The following is a 22786-nucleotide window of genomic DNA, read 5'->3' as shown; positions in this document are numbered from 1 at the left end:
TCTTCCCTTGTCAGGGTCCCCAGATGTGATGACAATGACTAAAGCTTTCAATAATCTCCTAGTTGAGTAGGCATTCTAAATTCTCTTAACTTTTCTATTAGGTCCACTGGGGAAGGCCCTCACCCTTACCCCCTTTCTTTTTCAATCTTCTCAATCCTAAGCACAGATGGTGCACCTTAAGCATAGGTCATGGCAAATGTGAAATGTTAAGGATTGGGGATCATCTGCAGGGAGAAGTAAGGAGCAAGTTCTGATGTCTAAGCCTGGTAAACACAGGCTAGAAAGCCCAGGGAGATGGACCAGCAACAGCCCCTCCAAGCTTGGAGGCTCACTCAGGCTGGACTCACAGATAGCCCTGTTTCCAAATTGAAATTTGTTTGCCTGGCCAGCAGCACCGGGAGTTAATATTTCTATCGCTGTATTCGGGAATTAATTTCTAGAGGACTTAATCACCACCTCTCTCCCTCTCTCTCACCCCCTTCCTTCCTTCATTCCTCTCCCTTCTAATTTTCCACTTGGCTGGGAATTCTCCAGCAGTGAAAGTTCAGGCTTAGGGGAGGGCGGAGGTAGCTGCTTCATTAGAGAGGATAATCTCATTGGAACCACTGGCTTGGATAATAACCCCTTCCAGGGGCCCTAGGGCCTTTCTCCCCAAGGGCTTTTTGCACCTTTGATCTGGGGCTGGAGAAGATGAACTGCAGAGAAGTGGAATGAGGAAGAGAGGTCAGAAGAGGTTAGCAGGGAGGGACTCCAGCTCTGGGGGTCTGGTGTATCCTCTTGGGGTCAGCTTCCTGCTGGCCATCTATCTGAAGGCTTGTATTTGGGGCAGGGGTGACACTGGCATGCAGAGAATGTCAGAAAACTCCAAGTCACACAGCATATGCACTGTCTGAATCCGTATCAGCTCCAGTTTTCCTACCTGGGAAATGGATGAAGCAGGGGATTCCTTCATGTCAAGGGGCCAGTACAGTGGAGCTGAGGGACATGCTTTAGAAGTACCTGAAGCCTCTTGGAAGGAAACATCTAAGCCACTACCCCTGCCTCTCACGTTATGAATTAACACTTTGCTCTGGTTCCCAGCTCTGGTCTGGGCTGTTGGGAATTGCAGTCCTAGAAAAGCAGAAGACCATTCCCTTGACAGACCCCAGAAGAAACCAGCAGGAATTCGTGCCTCCCCTTCCATTATCCTATCACATTTAAGGTCAACTGTCTGTGCTTTTGGACATTTGTAGCCTCCACCCTCATGAGTCCTGGAGGAGAGTAGAAATGTCAAAACATCCCTGGCTCTGACCTTACACTTGACTTTCCACTAAGATAGCTGAATTCTCAATACCCTTTGACAGCTGGTAAGAAAACAGAGCAATGATCCAGACCATTCTTTCGCTCTTTTCTCCCTCCTGGCCTCTGGGCTGTCCTTCTCCTTTATTAAGAGGAAAACTGCTGCAGCCCTGCCTTTCTTTTGTCTTTGATTTGCCCCAAGGGCCAGTCATAGAGATTTGTGGTTCTGGGCTGGGCATGGTGGCTCACGCCTGTAATCCCAGCACTCTAGGAGGCTGAGATGAGTGGATTGCTTTAGCTCAGGAGTTTGAGACTAGCCTGGGCAACATGGTGAAACCCCGTCTGTACCAAAAAAATACAAGTTAGTTGGGCATGGCGGTGTGTGCCTGTAGTCCCAGCTACTTGGGAGGCTGAGGTGGGAGGTTGGCTTGAGCCCAGGAGGTGGAGGTTGCAGAGAGCTGAGATTATGCCACTGCATTCCAGCCTGGGCTACAGAGCCAGACCCTGTCTCAAAAAATAAAAATAAAAAGCACTCATTCTAAAAATAAAAAAATAAAATAAAATAAAATAAATCTGTGGTTCTGCATTAGCTACAGTTTGGAGAGGTCAAACGAGGATGTCAGAGAAAGGATAAGATGATAATACTAGCTAACATTTATGAGGGCTTACTATGAGCTACATCCTATCCTTAAGTTTTACTCACATAATCTCATTTAATCCTCATAATTAACCTTATTAGGTAGGTACTGTTTTGTCCCCATTGTATAGATGAGAAAGCTGAGGCACAAAGATGTTAAGTAATTTGCCCAAGATTATACAGTTAAATGTGATGTTTAAAATTGTAAATTACAGGTGGCTTCCCTATAAAACCTAAAATTGGGGGAAGGTGATGAGTAGTTCCTTTGGGGCTTTCAGGAGCAGTGGCAAGATGCAACCACATGAACTTTGGAAGTAGCAAGCAAGGCAGGTAGAACTTGTCCTGAGATCCCCCGAGCAAACACCTGTGTGCCACCTCTCCCTCCCTACCTCTGGAAGAGAGATGGAGTCCTGTCTTTTCTATCTGAATCTCTATTTGGTAACTCCAGGTGATGTTTGGCCTGGAAACAGCTCTGCTTTTCCCTCTCTTCGTAATTTAATCAAAGACATTTTTCAGACCTACTGATTACTCTTAGAAATAGGAACTTCAAAGTTGGGGAGTCAGTGAATAATTTAAGCCCGTACCAGCTCTCTGGGTCTGCTGTTAATGGGAGTAATAACGCTATTAATAGCGATGTCGATGCAGACACTCTGGAAAAGTCCATAACATTAGCTTAATGGCTGAAGGTAATGGAGTCCTCGCAGAGGAGCTGGCCTGGTAAATTAACTTCCAAGTCTTTTAGGCAGATACTCTTGTTGCCATCGGTCAGCTGGAGCAGCAAGGAAGTGCCACGGGGGTGACCACACTCATGCCTGATCCTTCACTCCTGGGAGGGGGTTTCCTAGAAGCACCCTGGAGAGTTTATCTTCATCCAACAAGTTGCAATAACACTCAAAGTGCTTCCCAGTGCCAGGCAAAAATAGCGATTAGCCTAGACAAAAAGATTGAGGGGAAAATGTTTGAATTGCCCTAAGGACATGAAGGAGGCATCAGGATGGCGAGAGGAACCAGCTTAGTCTGCAGCAAGGGGTCTGCCCCTCACTCCTCAGTCTGGAAGCTTCAGGAGGTAAAGCTCCGTAGTGGAGCACAGGCTGCAGGGTGCATCTGTGTCCCAACACATCCTGACAAGGTGGGGTTTGTCGCATCATTGTTATGAGACTTAAATGCTAGACAATGTAAACCCCATATCATGTGCCTATTAATAAGCGCTTGTACCTCACAGCCATGAGTGTGCTGTTCAGGGTTGTTTTTTACTTTTGCATTGCACATCCAATCTACTCTGAAGTCCTGTGTTCTGTCCCTGTGTCCCTCCATTTATCCCATCCTTAGAGGGACAGCTTCAGTCCATGGCCTTCAGTGATTTCTCTTTCATTTGCTAGATTCTCCTCTCAGGCTCTCCACCCAGGCTGTCCCTCTTGCTGTGGCCAAAGGTTGGGAGGAGAAATCCCCATAGCTTTCCCTAAGCCAGAGTTACCCCAAGAGCAGCTCAGGGTGTCCAGGTACCCCCTTCCCTCATCTCCTTGCCCCACACCACACCTGTCTGCTTCCTGAGACAGTCGTTCCCTCCCCAAGTCTCCTTCCCCAAGGCTCCCTCCCCATGTAGATTCCCTATCCCTGGCTGTTCTGTGTCCTAATAAACTCCTTGCCCAGGGCTCCCTCCTGCCCTGCAACAGCTCCTGACATCTTCCTTCCTCTGCAAAATCTTTTCTCTTTAATCAAAAGAGATCAGCAACTCTGGAGTGATTTCCCTGCTGTCTCATCTTCTCTCGTCTTGTCCCTCCTGAGGACCCTGCTTGCCTCCACCCCATAACAGAATCTGTAGTCCAGAGTTTCCAAATCATGACCACTTGGTGAATCCCCATGTCCACAAAGTTCACCTGACTTGGATTAAATACTGCTCCCTGAAATTCAGATGCCTCCATGCAGTGACCTCAAGTGATGCCTGCATTCGGGAGAGTTCCATGTTTTTTACATGCATCTTTCACAAACCTTCATCAGCTAGGACTCCAAGATCCCAGGTCACACTGGACGTGGTCCACCTGTGACACCATACACTTTGCACAGCACAGAGGGCTGAAGAGTAACAGCAAACCTTAGAGCCAGGATTCTGATCCAGAGCAAGATTTTAACTACAGTTCTTAGCTCCTTTGATCCTTCCTTCCCTCTCTCCCACCTGCCTACATGAGGGGATTCCAAAATAAATCGAACATAGCTGCTTTTTTTGAGAAGCTCCTACTTGGTAGGAGAGGGCTGCACTTAGCCCAATAATTGTCATATAATCAAAGAAATTCCAGACTTATTAAAGTAGGAGACTCCGAGGTGCTAAGAGATCATAGGAGGAAGCTCTTCACTTTGCCTAGGGTGGGCAGGAGAGATTGCAGGTGCATCTTGAGCCATGGCTGGAAGGAAAAGTAGGAACTGGACAGGTGGAGAAGTGAGGAGAGGGAAGTCCAGCAGAAGAACTGGCATGTTCAAAGCCAAGGAGGTATATTTTCTATATGAAGAAAACAAATCTCTGGTTGCCTAAGGAGGAGAAGAGAATGGCAAGGGCTAAGGATGTGCAGAGAGGGTGAATAGACAGAACCATGCAACAACTTATATGAGTTTGGAGAGGATGAGGGGAGTTAGGATGGCTCTCAAATTTCTGCCTTTGGCAAGAGGTGATTGGAATTGCCATCTTTCCTAAATTTGGGAATGATGGAGGAGGACCAGGCTTGAGGAAGGACATAAAAAGGTTAGCTCTGGGAGCATTGAGTTTGGACACATCCTGGGAGCTGCTGGAAACTCCTGACCTCAGCATCCGCCCCTCCCTGGACCAAGCGGCCATCTCCTGAGTAACTCGAGGGTATGTCCTTCCCAGTTGCACCCGGAAGGAGCGGTGTGAGCGGTCCAAGGAGCCCCGCAGGTTTGCCTCAGAGATGAAGCAGTGTGTCCGGCTGACGGTCCATCCCAACAATATCTCCGTCTCTCAGTACAACGTGCTGGTAAGGGTCGTGGGGGTTGGGGTGGGGTCCAGGGATGCAAGGAAAACTTTCCCCTCACTAAAAAGTGCCTTAGCCCAAGGCCCCCTGGAGGACTGGGCCAAGCTGGCCAGCAGAAGCAGCTCGAGAGAAGGGTGCAGGATATCAAAGAATTCAATGTCCATGGGGGGAATGCAAGAAGGAGACAGGGACAGGACTATTACGGAAGAAGCTCTATTCATAAAGAGTAGAAAGACAAGGAGCACCATCACCAAAAATGATCAAAGGGTGACAAAGAATGACAAAGGGTGTTGGGAATGATATCTTCAACTATAAAATGGGAAAGATGCATGTACAGAGAGAGAAAGGGGCACAGGTGACTTCCAAGTTCTAGCACTGGGCACTTGGTGGTTGGTGTTTCTATTTTTCCAAAATTGGGCCTAATGGAAGAGGTGCTTCATCAGCCATGCCTCAGTCCTGATCAAAATGGCACCATGCAAATCCCCTAAGCATTCTTGTTTCCTGGGGCCAAATCCATTTCCATCCTAATGAGGTTTCTTTTGTCTCTGTCTCTTTGCAACTCACCACGGCCTCTGTGCCACTCTCCTAATAACCTGAGTCTCTTCTCCATGTTAATATTGCCTCTTGCTTGTCTTTGCTTTCCCTGTGATCTCTCTCACTCTCCCACTTTCTTTTTTTATTCCATACCTGTCCTTTTCCCATTTCACCCTCCTCCTTCTCTCCCCCTGCCTGGCTGTTCACAGCTGGTCCTGGAAACGTACAATGTCCCGGAGCTGTCAGCTGGCGTCAACTGCACCTTTGAGGACCTGTCAGAGATGGATGGGCTGGTGGTGGGCAATCAGATCCAGTGCTACTCCCCTGCAGCCAAGGAGGTGCCCCGGATCATCACAGAGAACGGTGAGCATCCCAGAGGCACAGCTGAGTGGCACATCTTCCTCCTGGCTAGATAAAGAGAACTCAGGACAGATATGGGGGGATTGAAGGAACCTACAGGCAGGAGAGGGTCAGAGGAAGGGGCATGGGTTGGTGGGTGTGTTATGGGAAGAGGGGGATGAAATCTCCCTCTACTGCTCTACTGCCCTTGGCATTGACTGTTACAGCCCTTCTGTCTCAGCCCCAGGTTAGCCCCCAAGAGTCCTGGGCAAGGAGCAGCTGCAGAGAAGGTGGGGAGGGGCAGGCCAGGACAGCAGCAAAACATGTGGTTAAGTTCAGCCTGCTCCACTGGCTTGGTGGGTCAGTGGAGGAGGCCACTGAGCAGGAGCAGGGATGCTCACACGGCTGGTCTCTGACCCTGGACCACTGCCTCCCCAACTCTGCCCACTGGGTCTCCCCAGAGCTGCCTGTTGTTGGGGGCAAGCTGCCCTGGGAAAGACAAGAGTGGGCAGAGGCTCCATGCTGGTGAGGGACAGGCCCAGCCTGGGCAGATTGATTCTATGTTGTCCCTCCCATTTGGGCTTGTCACATTTGTTCGGAGCTGATTGATTAATGAGGCTCTCAGGGAAGGCAAAGAACAAGGCTTGAAGTGGGAGCCTAGGGTCAGGGCTGTGAATTAAACATGGGCTGCAGCTCCTCCCTGGCGCCAGCTGAGGATTCCAGGGTCTCCTGCCCCGGTGGAGCCTCGAGCCCCCCACAGGAGGTGGTGTCAGAACAGGGGCTCTCTTTACAGAGACAGGGAATGAGCTCATGCATACACACACATACATGCAAAACCTCTTGCACAGTTTGTGGCAGCATTCCTAGAAGTCTACATATGTGTTTCTCCTGGTTATGAATCAATTTTGTGAGTCTGGCCAGGACATCATGCATGCGAATGCACATTTGAATCCCTGGCAGTGTGCATCTGTGTATGTACACGTGGAAGAGGGGAAGTGATACGGCGGGCAGGGAGAATAGACAAGAACTGCCCTCTGCAGCTGCTCTCAGGGTTGTCCTGGGACTGGGTCTTCTGAGCCAGACCCCTGTTAAGCCAACAGCACCCTGGGGAGCAGGCTCCCTTTTCCAGCATGTGTCACTGGTCAGGGAATCCCTGGCTTGGGGCCTCAGCATTCCCCGACCCCTCAGCCGTCTCTCCTTGTAGGGGACCACCATGTTGTACAGCTTCAGCTCAAATCGAAGGAGACTGGCATGACCTTCGCCAGCACCAGCTTTGTCTTCTACAATTGCAGCGTCCACAATTCGTAAGTGGCCCCAGCCTTACCCACTTCCTGTTCCTGGGGTCAGGGTTCATCCAAAGATCAGAAAACCCCATCACTATTCCCATGGAGTCACCATTTAGAAGCCCCAGAGGAGGCCTCCTTCACTCCCTCTCCTCTAGTACCCACAGGGTTAATGGAAAGAGACTAGAAGAGCAGAGAATGAGAACTTATGGAGTGGGGCTCTCCACATCCCTAGCACATACATCTTCCCTGACATCAATCCTTCTAACTCAATTCCATCTCCACCATCTGGGGTGGGGCATCCCACGTGAAGAACAGAGAGCAAGCTCCATGGGCAGAGGAGGGATCTGAGGAGAGAGAGAAGCCCCAGTGTGTGTCCAGGATCGGGGCAAGTGCTGTAACCACTCAATCGCATGCTCAGCTCCCCACAGGCTGCCCAGGCTGAGTGCGGACAGGCTGGTAAGGGCCAGAGGGAGGCAGAAAGATATGGGGTGGGTGGACTCTGGCTCAGGTATCAGGAAGCCTGACTCCAGCTCCAGCTTTGTTTGACTTAAGTATCCAACTTCCAATGGCAGGTGGGGAGGGCAGAGGCTCTGGCTGTGTAGCCGGACCAGCTGGGAAGCTCAACCCTTCTGTGCCCCAGTGTCCTTTATCAACAGGGAAATCATAGTGCTCCTTCCAAGGACGTCACACAAATATTTACCAACTGACGTGGCAGGAGCACTGTCCCATCTGAGCAGTCATTGGCTGGCACCCTGTGCTGGCTGCTAGCCCTGAATATCAGCTCTGCCTACGCCGCAGGACAGCCACAAGGGGTGAAAGGGCCATGCTAAGGAGAAGCATTTAGAGCCATATCTGGCCCAGTGTTTAGGCACTACACTTGTTCTTGCTATTATTATATTATCTTTTCTTTATCAAATGATGGGGTTGGACCAGGTTGTGAATGGGCCAGCCTTTTTTTCTTCTCACCATAGAAATCTTAAACTGAAAGTAGGTGTGGATGCCCAATATACAGAATAGATGGAAGCAGGAGCTCCTCTGATTAAAGGTTGGAGGGCCTGGAACCCCTTTCCCTAGGAGCCCCACAAAACTACACATTCTCCAAAGGAACTCCATGGCATCCCCAGAGTTCCACAGAGCAAACCATGGGACCTGACCTCAAAAAACCCTGCTTGCTTTAACATACTCCTGTTTTGCTCTCCATGCATGATAGGTAGCCGACATGACCAGAGATACTTTGGGGATCTAGGCTGGTGGAATTTGAGGGCCTATTGATCTGCTTGTGGCAGCTGTGAGTCTAGAGCTTAGCTCTCTTTGGGGCCCCAAGTAAGAAGGCATCCAGCCCTCTCAGCCAAAAATGAGTTGTTCTAGCCCTGGGACTCTCCTCTTGCCTCTTGCGGCAGAGCTGTCCCTGTCTTTACCACTCAGTGGCCTAATCCCTCCCTCCTCTCTTTCCCCTCTGGGGAAGCAGAGTAAATAGGTGAAATCATGTGTGAAGCTTTCATTAAGCCCATAAAGTGATTTTAAGCATCTCCTATGTGCAAGGGAATGTGTTGCTCATTAGACACAGTAGAGTCAAAAATCAATGCAACACAAAGACTCAATCCTTACCCTCCAGGAGTTGATGGCCTACAGACTAGTAGAGGAGCTGGACAGGTAATGGTGAGATATGACACAAGATGGCCAGGACTGTCCAAGAGATGTCAGCCAAGAGATTCACGGAAGAAGGGCCCAGGGTGACCAGCTCTTCCTTGGTCAAGCAGGTAGTCAGGTGGAAGAAAGAAGAAATGGTGCTCTGGAGGGAGGGATGGCTTGTGGGGAGAGTGTGGCCTATTCGTGGCCAAAGCAACAAACCTGCATTGGGGGCAGTGGTCATCTACACCATGAACGGCATAGCCTGTATGGAGAGGCATTTGAGTTTTTGGAAAAAGGAACCATGTTGGGCTTTTAAGGAATCAGGAGCTCTTATAAGATTGTCTTGGTTTCCTGGGGTAAAGGGGAAAGGTGGAGTTGCCAACCATGGAGGAGCCATCGTAGTGAGACAGCAGCCTCAGTCACTTCCTCCTGAGGCAAGGTGCAGGTGGCTTCTCAGCAGCAGAGACCCAGAGTCAATTTGCATACGAACCTAATCTTTTGTTTGCCCCAACTCTTAGGTCTCTCTACACAAGCCCTCTGCTCCAGACCTTATCATTCCCTGTTTTGAAAAGGAGGATGTTATCCCATGGAGATGGAGGAGGGCTAATTTGGCCTTGGGGGAACGGGGTTGTCAGCTACATATGGGAAAGGGAGGAAACCAGAGACCATTAGCTTCCTGAGGTCTTGGGGAGTAAAGGGATAGATGTGCATAAGATCCACCCTTCCTGCACATTCAACGGTGGTTTCTCTTAATACTAAAAATGTTTTGCTAGACCCTAGAGACTCAGGCCCTCTGCTTTGGGCTCATCCAGGTTCTTAGATTTGTGCCTCCCTTCCTCTGTGCTCAGGTGCCTGTCCTGCGTGGAGAGTCCATACCGCTGCCACTGGTGTAAATACCGGCACGTCTGCACCCATGACCCCAAGACTTGCTCCTTCCAGGAAGGCCGAGTGAAGCTGCCCGAGGTAGGTCCCTGGCAGCCAGAGTGGTGAGTGCCTCTTGTTGTGAGCATGGGACACAGAAGAGAGGCATTCCCTTAAGAGGAGAAACCAAAGGAAAACTGTGCAAGACCACTCCCTTCCTCCTGGCTCTGAAGGGTCCACTTTATAAAAGCAGGAAATATGCCAAGCTCTGTGCTGGGACTGTGGGTTCTGGATCAGCCCTGGAGGTTCTGTTACAGACAAAGGTGTATTCCAGGTCACTCCAACCAGAAGGATCCTCTGCACACCAGGTGGGTCCTAGAAAGATTCCAAAGAGTTGGGTGTGTTGGTGTGTCCTAGAAATAATTGTAAGTACACAGCAGGACTGTGTCCAGACTCCTCAGCTGTTCTTCAGGGCACTGTTGACAGAGGAGAAGTGAGACCCCCAAAGAGGGCAAGTTGAGTAAAAGTGAGAGAGATGAGAATGAAAGAATGGTCAGCTTGTGAGCTAGAGCAGTGGTTTTCAAAGTGTGGTTCCAAGACTAGCAGAATCTGCATCAGCTGGGAACTTGCTAGAAATACAAAGTCTTCTGTTCACCCTAGGCCAACTGAATGAGAAGCTCCAGGGGCAGGGTGCAGCAACTTGGGCTTAAACAGGCCCTCCCAGTGGCTCTGATGCTTGGTCCAGGTTGAAGAATCGCTGAGATATTGTTTGGCTCTAAGGCTAAAATGTGACCTTTCTATTCCCTCTGAATTTTTATTCTTCTTGAACACTCATCCTCACTGTACCAAAAATACTTTCTGCCTATGCTGTTACCTCTCTTGGAATGTCAGAGTGTGGGCAAGGACTTCTGGGATAACAGGTATACCTCTGGAAAAGTCTGTTGTTCAAACATGACAGTGTTTCTTGCACTCTCTCAGCCAACATTGGACTCAGCAGGCTCCAGCACCTTCACCTGCCCCCCTAGTCTTGGATGTATCTTTCAGACCCCTTTACACACCACACAGGTGTCATGACCATGTGGCCAGCCCCACAGCTGTGAGAGAAGGGACCTGTCCAGGTGCAGGAAGCATAGGGGATTTGGTGGGGGGAGGGGGGCAGGAAGGGCATTGAGAGAACACACAGGCCCATCAAGTGCCCTCCCCATCCCAGACTCATATCCCACTAAGAATCCTACCTTTGGCCAAACCCTCATGGCAGGAGAGAAGCTGTTTATTATCTGAGGCTGAAAGGGAAGGTCAATGTACACCCCACACTAACACCTGCACCCCACACTAACACCTGCTGCATGAGGGCTCCCCTAGCACGGTGGGTAGTGACTGCACTGTGCTTAGCCATCAGAAAATCCAGGCCCAAATCCCATTTTGCCCGAATCCTGATGGCTGAGCAGGAGTTCTACAGGTGGACAGTAAGCAGGGTGGATTCATTTTAGAAGTAAAAGCAAGGAGTGGAGATGTTGTCTGGGGAGAGGATGATCCTGATTGAGTAACAGACAAGGGGAGCAAACAAGAAAGAAAGAGTAGAAATTTGAAAACCTTCATTAAGATAATGAAATTACTCGGGGCCTTTGGAAGCCTCCACATAGCTCAAATGTTTTGATTGCATTTTATTCTTAGGCCTCTTTGCTAGATAAAACCTTTGCTAGATAACACTAGTCTGGAAAGCTGGAGAGAGGCTGAAAACCTTTGTCTCAGCCCCCATGAAGTTCCTTGCAAGTTTCAGACAGAAACAAGAAGAGATTATGGAAGCCTCAGACACAAGATCAACTCCCTCTCTGTGAGAATCTGTTCATGCCTGGAAATAGCTACTATGGATTCACAGTCAGGAAAAGAGACCCTGGCTGAGATTGTCCCTTTATAGGGAAAGGGAGGAGAGTGGTTGCATGTTGGATTTTATGTAAGAGTGTGAATCTCATACTTATGTGTCAGTTCTCTACTTTAACCAAGACAACATGGATATAAAGGTAATAAGAGTGAGGTGAGTCAGACAGCAAGGACATGTCCTTGATAAAAGGCTACACAGTCTCACCAGCCTGGCCAGGCCTGTCTCAGGGTGTGGTTTCAGGAGCAGAAGGACTGGTTGACCCACCAAGGCTGGGGACAGGGATGTGGGAAGAATCCTTTTCTTGTTCTGGTCTGAAACCTGCAAATAACTTGATGGGAGTTGAGACAAAGTGGTCCTCAGCTTCTCTCCAGCTTTCCAGACTGCCGTATCTGGCAGAGGTTCTATGTGCAGAGAGGCCCAAGTGTAAACTGACAGCAAAAACAATTGAGCTAGCTGGTGGACTTTGAAGGCCTCTAATCATTTAATTACCTTGCAGGAAGCTTTTGAATTTCTGCTTTTTCTTTCTTGTTTGCTCTTCTTGTACCAAATTTCTTTCTTTGAAGTATAGAAGAGGAGCCTCCTTCTGTTGCTCAGAAAGAGGGAAAAAGAACCAGAAGGGAATAAAATAAGGCCAGGCGTGGTAGTACCAGCACTTTAGGAGGCCAAGGTAGGAGGATCACTTGAGCCCAGGAGTTCAAGACCAGTCAGGACAACACAGTAAACTCTCCCCAATAGAAAAATATTTTTATTTTTCTACAAAAAATAAAAATAAATAAATAAGTAAGTAAGTAAGTAAGCTGGGCATGGTGATGCATGTCTGTAGTCCCAGCTACTTGAGAGGCTGAGATGGGAGGATTGCTTGAGCCTGGGAGATTGAGGCTGCAGTGAGCCATGAGCAAGCCACTACACTCTAGCCTGGGCAACAGAGCAAGATCCTGTCTCAAAAAAAAAAAAAAAGAAAAGGGAAAAAAAAGAATAAAATAAGAGCCCACCATGTGTCCCAGGGCAATGCAGAGATCCCTTTAGAAGAATGATGGCTTCAAGCACTCAGACTCCAAGCCAGGTGGGACACCCCTCTATACCTGACACAAGCAAAGACTGCTGGGGATTCACAGCATCTCAGAGGATGGGATGCCAGGTCCCCAGAGAAAGGAATTAGTCTGGAGGAAATGGCCGAGAGAAGGATATGGAGCTGTATGTACTAAGCTCTTGCTGCCATACTGAAATCCTCTCCATTTCCCATGAACCATGGTATGGTGAGCCTGGCAGGCCATGGCAGGGAGGGGCTCTGGGGTAGTTTGGAATCGCCCATGCCTCCCTTACCACATGGAATACATTTTGGCTCCTCTTTACCTTGGATGTGTATTTATTCTAAGAAAAGGAAGCTCTAATGGGGAGCTTCTGGTCCAGGTTTGGAGGCTGCATTCTACCCAGCTCAATCCCAGGGCCATTTTGAATGTGAGCATAGAGGTGAACCAGAGTCGGCTAACTGGTGATGGTTGTTGTAGCATCTTCCTAGTGAATGTGGCAAAGAGGAAACAAGTAAAGAAGTATGTGTGGACTACTGACTGACTCCAGCCATTTGGGGTCAGTGAAAGGAGGTCATTGTCATCAGAACTCAAAAGACAGTTCCTGGCTGCTAGCGTAAATATGAGGATTTTTTATATTGTTGTTTTGTTTTGTTTGCTATATTTTTACATTCTATATGTACTTATTTTAGCAACATACAGTCATGGGCTGCTTATTGTTGGGGATACCCTCTGAGAAATGTGTCATTAGGCAATTTTGTCATTGTGCGAACATCATAGGGTATACTTATACAGACCTATGTGCTGTAGCTTACTGCACACCTAGGCTATATGGCATAGCCTATTGCTCCTAGGCTACACACCTGTACAGCAGGTAACTGTACTGAATACTGCAGCCAATTATAACACAATGGGAAGTATTTGGGTATCTAAACACATCTGAACATAGAAAAAGCATGGTAAAAACACCATATTATAATCTTATGAGACTTCTGCTCTATATATATAGTTTGTCATTGACTGAAACATCCTTATGTGCAGCATTACCATATATGTTTCTGGGAAGAGATAGTAGCAGGAGTAAGGGTTAAAAAAAAACTACCCAATTAAAAGGTGATTTTGTGGAAGCCCCCAGACACCTATGTCCTGTCACTACTCTAGGGGAAGAGCTTACTCACAGCACGATACTCTGAAGTTTTGTTATGATTTAACTGTTCATTCTTCATTACCCTAAGCATTTCAACCATACTCAAGGCATTGTGAGAGGTTTAAAGGTGAAGATCTATGGAGATCTGTGTTTAGAGATCTGTAAAAAGAGGCCTTTGGTCTACATCATCTCTAAAGTTCTGTCATTGTAAGTAGAAAGAAGCTGGAAAGCCCCCAAGATAAATCCATGCCCAAAAAGTGGTCAGGGGGGCTGGCGATTATAGGGTGAGTGTCAAGTCAAGGCTTAGGTCAACCATCTTTACCTAACAAGGTGACCCATACCCTCAGGGCCTGCAGTTCCACTGAACATCCAGCCCAAGGCCCACCCTCTTGGAATGAAGGTATACCCAGGCCCTGGTGACTCTTCTGCAAATCTCTGGGGTTTTCATTTCCTTTTACCCTTTGAGTGAAGGGATGCAGACAGTGTCCTTTTGTTAGCTAAGAATGAGGCTGACAGGTAGCTTTTCATCTACCCGGCACCATCTTGCATCTCAGGAATGCTTTCATCTGTGCGTCTTCCATTTCAACAGTAGCTTTGTTGACTATCAGGGATATTGAATTACCTTTTTTTTTTCCTGAACAAAGAATGCGTTCAGGTGAAGTTATTGGACTGGAACAGAGAACTGGTCAATCATTGTTGTTATTATATTAATGGCAAGTATTCTACCATAATTACAATGATTAGAAATAGAATGCCCAATAACATATGTTGTTTATAGTAACTATATTCCAGTTACAAGGAATGATTTTGTTTCAACTAATGACGGCATTATGATAACAGCCCTGGACCTTCAGATCAGCTGCCAGAGCCTTGGGTAGCCATTAACAAAGCCAAGCCAACCCCTCTACTGAGCAGGAGCAGCCACTGGTCCCCAGGTGGCTTTGGAATCCATCCCCAGCTCCTCTACAGGCCAACCTGGACCTCCCATCAGGCATACACATTTAAAGATGATGCTTGAGGAACAAAGGTGAACTTCCTTGAAAAAGCAAATCCATTGGCAAGAATTTGTCCTTGATGGACTATTTTGCTGTTTTTTCTCATCTAAACTGAAAAGCAAAGTGAACTGCTGCTGAAGCTGTATTCTCTGGGCACCAGACTAGAGAGGCTTTGCAAGAAGGGCGAAGCACATCTGGCCCCCAGGTGTGCAGGCTCACCGAGGAGGCTCCCAGGAACGCCTCTCCTCTTGAAGTTCAACCAGCCTGCCTACTCCAGAGAATAGTTGTAAGATCAGAGGAGGCAAAATGAATTCTATTTGATTTGCAAAGCTGTGTGTGAAAGCTTCTCCCAACATCCCCTAATACCCCAACACCCCTGAAAAGAAATTCAGAGCCAGGATGAAATCCAGTATCAAAAGGATCAAGTCCTCTCCAGGACTGAAGACCCGGCAAGGCCGAGAAAGTCCTAGCTCATGGGCTGCCGCTTGCCCCTGGTGCTGAAATAAGCCCCATGCCCTGAGACAGGAGCAGACCAAGAGCATTGACCCACCGACTGGACTCTGGAGGGAAATCACCAACCTACTTTGTCAGCAATTCTGCTTCCCTTCTTGCAGGGAAGGCATTCCTGGGATCCAACCCAAGGGAACAAAACCACCCCTGCCATGCCTTTCACCCTCCTGTGAAAAAAAAAAAAAAAAAAGCAAATCCAGCTACAGAACACGCTCCCCACCCGTGCACCACCCCCACTCCAGGTATTCAATTACTGAGTTGCCATTCCTCCAGACAACTGCACTTTCCATCAATCTTGCCTGCCCCTCCCCTCTTCAGGTTATGGGTATTTCCTTTTTATATTATTACTTCGCTCTCTCTATAAACCAGCCTGTCATAGATCACACTAATGGCATTATAACTTGGGGAACAGCAAGAAAATATATGATGTGTTACATTTTTATATTGGGCACTGTGGTTCTGAGAGGGTGAGTATAAATTTGGGGGGTTGGTTGGGGTTAGGGCTGGCTTGTCTTTGGGACTGATGAAGGCTGAGGTGACTTGGACGGAGGAGAGGTGACCTGCAAATCATTTATTCCTTAGCTGCCCCCTAGGTCCCTGTTCTTCCCTAGAGCTCTGTTTTCCCCAATCTTGCTGTAACAATAGGAGAATTAAAGCCCTCATTTTGTAAACACCCTAGGGGCTATAAATTCAAGGGCCTATCCCCCCCATCTGTAGGCAGCACCAGCCCTGAAGGCAGCCTTTTCTCTCCCAGCTAGGCTGCATTCTTTATGTCCTTGTTCAATTATTTAAATATGCAATGAAGCCTCTGTATAAAGCAGTCACTAACGTGCTGGGCATGGTGGATAGAAAGTCATCATTCTCGCTTTTATACTTTGGCTTCGTGTTCCTGCCCTCTGCAATTAGCAGTGCGATTTGTATTTTGTGTGCATTTCAATGGAGACCAAAATGTGCATGGGGCTGGACAGTTGACCTGGAGCTCACTGGAGTCACCTCCTGAATGCCAGGCCTTTAAAGGTGTGCTTGTGCCTCGAGCTGCTGCCACTTCTCACCCCGCTGCATTCTTAGGACTGCAGAACGTAGCCACAGGCAAAACAGCCTCCGAGGGAGTTGGGTTCTTCTGGCATGCATGTGTCTCCAAAGAATCTTATTAAATACAGGTGTTTTCCATCCTCCAAAAGCTGGCCCTTTCAAATGATAGTTCAGAGAAATGGCCTCCCTCAAAAGAGAAGGGCAATATGTTTTTGAGGAGTTTTGGATGGAAGCTGGATAATCATCTGTGGATAAAGGTCAGTATGGCGATTGGGTGAAAATATTGTGCTCATCATTGCCATGGGCAGAGTGAGGTAAACGGTGTCCTTAGTGTCTTTATCTAGAACATAGGAGTGATCTTATATGTGCGTGTGCGTGTGTGTGTGTGTGTCTGAAACAATATAGCACATGGAAAATATGTGGAAGGGGATGGAGGTAGTGGAATGGACACTGAATTGAATGCTTGTACCAAGTTAACCATGTTAATTAGAATCGCAGCAGTATCCCATGCTGCCTATCAGAGCCAGTTGCTCAACTGGACAACCATACCAGGTTGCAACATACCAATTATTAAAATATTAAAACATGTCCCTGCTGATAGGTGAAGAGCCACCCCTTGGAGGCCCATCTTCCCCATGCCTTCAGTATTCATTCACTGGTTTATTGAATGCCACATTTTGAGCTAGTTTTGCAGGTATTATTATCCCCATTTTAGAGGTGGGAAAACTGAGCTTCAAAAAGATCATACAATTATATATCCCAGATTATCAACTGGGTTATTAATAGAACTGGGACTAAAGGAAAACAAACTGTTCTTCTCTATACTTAACACAACAGCAAATTTGTGGGGCTTTTTTCTACACCAAGCAATTCTCCAGTCCTCGGCAGAAACCACTTGGGTAGCCTAGAACTCAATTCATTTCTGACACTACCTGCCTGGAGTGAGCATTGGATCTCACAAGTTAAAGGGCTCAGTCCCACAAGACTGTCTCCACTTCAGATGCCAATTGCAAGTCCGAGGTCACCAGCAGTTCTGACCCACCAGTTATAAGTCAGGGGCTCCCACAATCACCTCCTCAGATTGGATAATTTGTTATAACAGGTCACAAAACTTGGGGAAACATTTACTTACGTTTACTAGTTTCTTTAAAAGGGTGTTGCAAAGGATACAGATAAACAGCCAGATGCAGCAGTGCCTAGAGCAAGGTATGGGAAGGGGCACAGAACTTCCTTGTCCTCTCTGGGCACCACCCTCTCAGCATCGCCACCTGTTCACCACCAGGGAAGCTCTCCAAACCCCTTCACTTAGGGTGTTGATGGAGACTGCTTTATGTAGGCATGATTGATTAAACCATTGCCCACTGATGGTTGAACTCAATCACCAGCCCCTCTCCCTTCCCTAGAGGAGAGGGCTGAAGTGCCACCCTCTAATTACATGTGTGGATCCTCTGGCAACATACCCCCATCCTCCAGGAGTCACCTCATGAACATAAACTCAGGTATAGTGGAAAAGGGCTTGCTGTGAATAACAAAAGATGCTCCTTTTCCTCCAATCATTCAGAAAACTCCAAAGGTTTTAGAAGCACCATGCCAGCAGCCAGAGGAAAATACCCAATATATATTTCTGATGTCACAATATTCCAGGGACTACACAATTCATCGAATCCAAACCAACCTCTTCATTTTATGGGTAAAGAGACCCAGAGGGTTTGAGGGGCTTGCCCAAGGCCAAATGGCTGGCAGATCTCCTGTCTCATAGCACATGGAACATGCAACTTTACAATGTCACTTCCCAGAAGTGGAGGCTGCTGTTCAGGGAGCAGTGACCAGAACTGGGACGTCCCTGCCAGTCCCCCTTTTGTTTGGGACACTTAGAGCTATTTAAGTTAGGCAGACTTATCCTAAGATGTGAAGCCCAGAGGAGTGGAATAAGCTGGGTGGGGACTGCTGGGGTATTTGCAGAAAATTACATGGAGGCAGGAGCAAGGGAGATGGGTCTTTTGGAAATGAGGTAGGAAAAGGGAGCAGATGAGGGACAAGACGCAACCTGGGTTGGGAGGAAAGAGGAGGAAAGAACAAACATTTGCTGAATTTCCACTCACTCTGGACCAGATGCTTTATATGTGTTAGTTATGGAATCCCCAAAATGGTCATTTGGGAGAGGAATTTTCCATTCCTAGTCATGGTTAATCCAAGAAATGGTGAGAGCACTTGTTCAAGACTCCGAAACTAGCCGGGGAGGGGGGACACAGACTTGCTCTCACAGTTACAGGATTCCCAGCCAGACTCCTGCTGGGTGAGGAGCCTTCAAGATGAAGATAAAGGTCTGAGTGCCCTGAGTCCCTGGGCCATGAAACAGGGCCTCGGGCTCACATCCTGGAGGAATATGAAAGTTTATTTGAAGTTGCCCTGGAGTGTCAGATGTGTGGGTGATTTTGCCATCTGGAATCTCAGCGCGAGGCAGGTCAGGATCTGGGATGCTGGGGTGAGAGGAAGGGGCAGGGTGGTGGAAGTGGTCCCTTCATGCCTTGTTGCCTAGGGAGAAATTGCCATTTTACATTTCAATTAGGAGGGACACTGGGGTCAATCAGCAGCGCCACTAGAGGAAAATGTGCCCAGCCCAGCCCTGGGCCTCTCCAATTATTATTAATGAACTTACTCTCAGAGCTGCCAACCTTTTTATATGCAAACTAGGCCTTTATGGGGCTACTGATAATCAGGACTCATTAGAGAACTCATCACAAGCCTCACTAAGAATCTTACAGGGGACATGGGAGACAGGTTTTGCTGCTGCCCATGTCCTGGACAAGAACAGTCCAGCCCCCCCAGGCAGGGTTCCAGCTCAGCTCCAGAGGGTTTCACAGCTCCGAGTCCCCTGGACTTCAGGGGGACCCTTGCTGATGGTCCAGCCCATCCTGAGATGGTCCTGCCCACTGGTGGGAACTCGCCTCTTTCATGAAGGGCAGAAACTTTGCGACTTAGGCAGTTGGCATCTGAGTTCTTCAGCTACCAGCTCATCTGCTGATACTGAGCCCTTCTTTCTCCTCTCCTTGCCTCAGTTTCTCCTTTGCAAAGTAGATGGGGTCCATGAGGGTAGTCAGAGGATTCTGAGATTCCCGTACCCTCAGCGCCTCATTTCTCAGTGGCAACATGTGGATGCAGGAGGTGGAGGGAAGAGATTCCAGGGCCTCCCAGCTCTCCCTCCCAGGGCGACCAGATCTGATTCCCTCCAGGGACTGTGGCAGGAGGGACAGTCAGGCTCCTTCCTGCTTCAGGGGAGGGGAAGCTGCCCAGGGCTCAGGCAGAGGGAGGGTGGAGTTGAGTGGAGCCTGGACTCACAGCAACCCCACTCTCAAGGATCTGCTCTCCTCGAGCTGCCAACATCACTCTCCTCCCGCTCCAGTTCTGAGCTCCATCATTTTCACAAATCGCTTCTTTCCTCTGTGTGCCACATTCCCACCTTGCTAGAGCAGCGGCTGTGGTGGGGGCACAGGATGGAGCTGCCAAGACTCTCCCCAAGTGGCTACCTGGCGTCTCCAGAGACCACACGCTGTAGAGCCTCAGACCACACACAAGGTGAAGGCCAAGACCAAGGCCCCTGTTCTCTTCCTGCTGGCCCGCCTCCCTGCGGCTCCTCTTCATTGTTTTATAATTGTGGCAAAATACACATATAACATTTACCATCTGAACCTGTTTTAAGGATACAGCTCAATGGCGTTAAGTACATTTCACATTGTTGTACAGCTGTCACCACCATCCCCAGCTGAGGCTCTGTTCCCATCAAACAACTATCCATCCTGCCTCCCCTTAGAAATCACCATTCTACTTTCTGTCTCTATGAATTTGACTGCTCAAGGGACCTCCTACAAGTGGAACCCTGCAGTATTTGCCATTTTGTGGCTGGCTCATTTCACTGAGCATAATGTCCCCAAGGTTCATCCATGTTATAGCAGAGTTTCCTCCCTTTTTAAGGCTGAGTAATATTCCATTGTATGAATAGGCCACATTTTGTTTACCCATTCATTCCTTAGTGAACACCTGGGTTGCTTCTACCTTTTGGCTGTTGTGAATGATGCTGTTGTGAACATGGGTGTGCAGATTTCTGAGTCCCTGTTTTCAGTTCCTCTGGGCATGTAAACCCCGGAGTGGAATTTCTGCATCTGCGGCTCCTCTTTCAACTGCCCTTCAGGATAAAGGTGTGAGCAGCCTGTAGGGTTGTGGGAGGAGGGATTAGTTTAATGGACCTGGGGCACTCCCATGAAGCAAGGCTCCACTGCTGATCCATCTGTGGACCATGGTCTTGCTCCTCCAGCTTCCTTTCTGTCTCCTAGCTTCCCTTATAGCTTTCTCTCTCCCTTTCTTGCTTCCATTTCCCCTGCCTCTCTTTCCCTCCTCTTTTCTTGTTGGATGATCAGAAAGGATAGAGGGAACAACCACTCCAAATCATGGAATCATAATGGGTTAAGATCAACAGGGACTTGGAGTCCCACTCAACTGATAGATAAAGAAATTGAGTTTCAAATGGGCTGTGATGTGCTCAGAGTTCCAGAGCTCATCAGCAGCTCAGGGGTACTAGAGCTAGCTCAAGCCTTCTCCCTCTGAGCCTAAGTCTTGTTATGGTGTAGCTCGCAGTGGCACAGGGAGATATTTGGCTCATGTTTGCTCTGGGACCTGGGAGGGACAGCTGCCAGTTGCCTAACTGCCTAGAACCCCTCCCTTCCACCATTTCCCAGTGGCTTTCTTTCTGCCTTACTCTGCTGAGGACAAGTGTTAAGGTGGGGGGAGAGAAGCCTCTGCTGAGAGTTGGTGGTGAGCCCATGACAAAGCACCCTCAGAAAGAACATGTGCGTCATGCTTTTTGATGATCAACCTGCCCAGGAGCCATCTGTCTTGGCATGCCCCAGACAGTGCCACAGATAGAGGAATCTGGGGGATGGTGGGACCTGCTTGGCACAGGGGATGCCCAGGCCATGCTTGTGTTATGGAAGGCCTCACGCCTGCCCACATCCATCAGCAGGAGCTAGAATACTGACTCTCCTCCACCCAGCTCCCGAGAATACAGCAGCACAACATCTCCTACCACTCAACTGGGCAGAGCACCCACCCTCCTTCTTCTGACCTCCTTATGTCCCCAGCCCTCCCTGGACAAAGCCAATAGCCCCAGGAAAAAGGGGCCCAGTGATTCACTGTCTCCATCCCAAAGGCCATCTGGGCTCCTGTGGCTCCAGGGCTAAGTGTGCCCATTGCTAGCATCCAGAAAGAGCTCAGAGTGTTTCTACTCTGAGAGGCATTTCTTTGGGGCCAGGACATCCTAGAGCTTTGTCAGAAGCTTTCTGGATTTATAAGGCCTCTGGGGCCCATTCCAGAACATTCTCAAACATCAGATTCAGCCCATGTAGGGAAGGCCCTCCCAGCTCCACTATGGCAGTCAAGACTCACATTCCAGGGGCAGAGCAGGGCCCAGGGCTTTGCCTCACTGCGGAGCTTCTCACATGGTCTGTGCATCCCAATTCTTCACAGCCTGGAACTTAGCAGTCAAAGAGATCATCAGTCCCCAGTGGGAGGGGAGGCCTAGCCCGCAGAGGCAGTCTCTACTAGGGTAGAAGGGTGCCAGGAGGAGGCTACAGGAGTGTCAGAGAATCCACATTGCATAGGGAAGGTATTCATGGAACCCAAAGAGGGAGGGGACCACCTCAAGATATGACAATAGGACCCCGGATTCCTTAGTTTCATTTCTGTCCTCAGTGCATTGCCCACTGGGTGGGCACGAGCACCTCAGGGGTCACCTGTGGGTGTGTCCATGGAAGGGTGGAGACAGGGAACGTCCAGGTTATGTCTGCAGAGGTCCTTGCTCATTTGGTTTCCTAGCTGCCCAGCCTGAGCCATGCCCTCTGTCCCCAGGACTGCCCCCAGCTGCTGCGAGTGGACAAGATCCTGGTGCCTGTGGAGGTGATCAAGCCTATCACGCTGAAGGCCAAGAACCTCCCCCAGCCCCAGTCTGGGCAGCGTGGCTATGAGTGCATCCTCAACATCCAGGGCAGCGAGCAGCGGGTGCCCGCCCTGCGCTTCAACAGCTCCAGCGTACAGTGCCAGAACACCTCTGTGAGTTGCCCAACCCTGCCCACTGCCAAACCAGGCCCCAGTCCCACCCACATCAGTGTTGTCTTCTAGGAGCCAAATCAGCTCAGCCCTGCAGTCGTTTCCTCAACACGCACAAAACTGCCCACCTGCTTCCCCCATGCCTGCTGGCACATCCCAGCCCCACAAAACCTGCCCCAGCAGTGTGCTGGGTTCTGAGGTCACCCAGGGCCTGACCCTAGTTGTAAATGTTTTGTGATGAAGGTTGTCCGTGCAAGACATAATTAGAAGGGATATTGGACCAGCCGTGGAGCTGTGAGCCCTGTTTGTGGGCAGACACTGGGCTCCAGGAACCTTCATGTCCATCCCCTTTCCTGAGAAGCTCTGAAAGCCCTGCACCCTGCCTTCTCAACAAGCCGCAAAGACATCCCACCACCTTCACACCTACATAGAGGCTGTTTCTCAGCAGAGAAGGCTTCTGAGACAGACCAAGCACTGGCAGGAGGAAATAACAAATGGGAAGGAGCTGGCTAGGAGAGCACTGCTTAGATCAGCGCAAACCCTGC

General features: G+C 48.9%; 1 protein-coding gene across 3 annotated transcripts in view; it reads left to right on the top strand.

Annotated features, from left to right (window-relative positions):
• Nucleotides 1-22786, top strand: part of PLXNA4 (plexin A4) — a 448758-nt gene that overhangs the window by 343125 nt on the left and 82847 nt on the right. For all 3 annotated transcript variants that reach the window (XM_054495762.2, XM_063667849.1, XM_054495760.2), the window contains exons 6-10: nt 4776-4899; nt 5640-5793; nt 6974-7073; nt 9536-9650; nt 22044-22244. In XM_054495762.2, coding sequence (XP_054351737.1) covers nt 4776-4899; nt 5640-5793; nt 6974-7073; nt 9536-9650; nt 22044-22244 — 694 coding nt within the window. The remainder of the gene's footprint in view (nt 1-4775; nt 4900-5639; nt 5794-6973; nt 7074-9535; nt 9651-22043; nt 22245-22786) is intronic.

Source organism: Pongo pygmaeus, chromosome 6 (genome assembly GCF_028885625.2).
Source record: "Pongo pygmaeus isolate AG05252 chromosome 6, NHGRI_mPonPyg2-v2.0_pri, whole genome shotgun sequence".
Lineage (NCBI taxonomy): Eukaryota > Metazoa > Chordata > Mammalia > Primates > Hominidae > Pongo > Pongo pygmaeus.
This window is presented reverse-complemented; position numbering and strand designations above follow the sequence as displayed.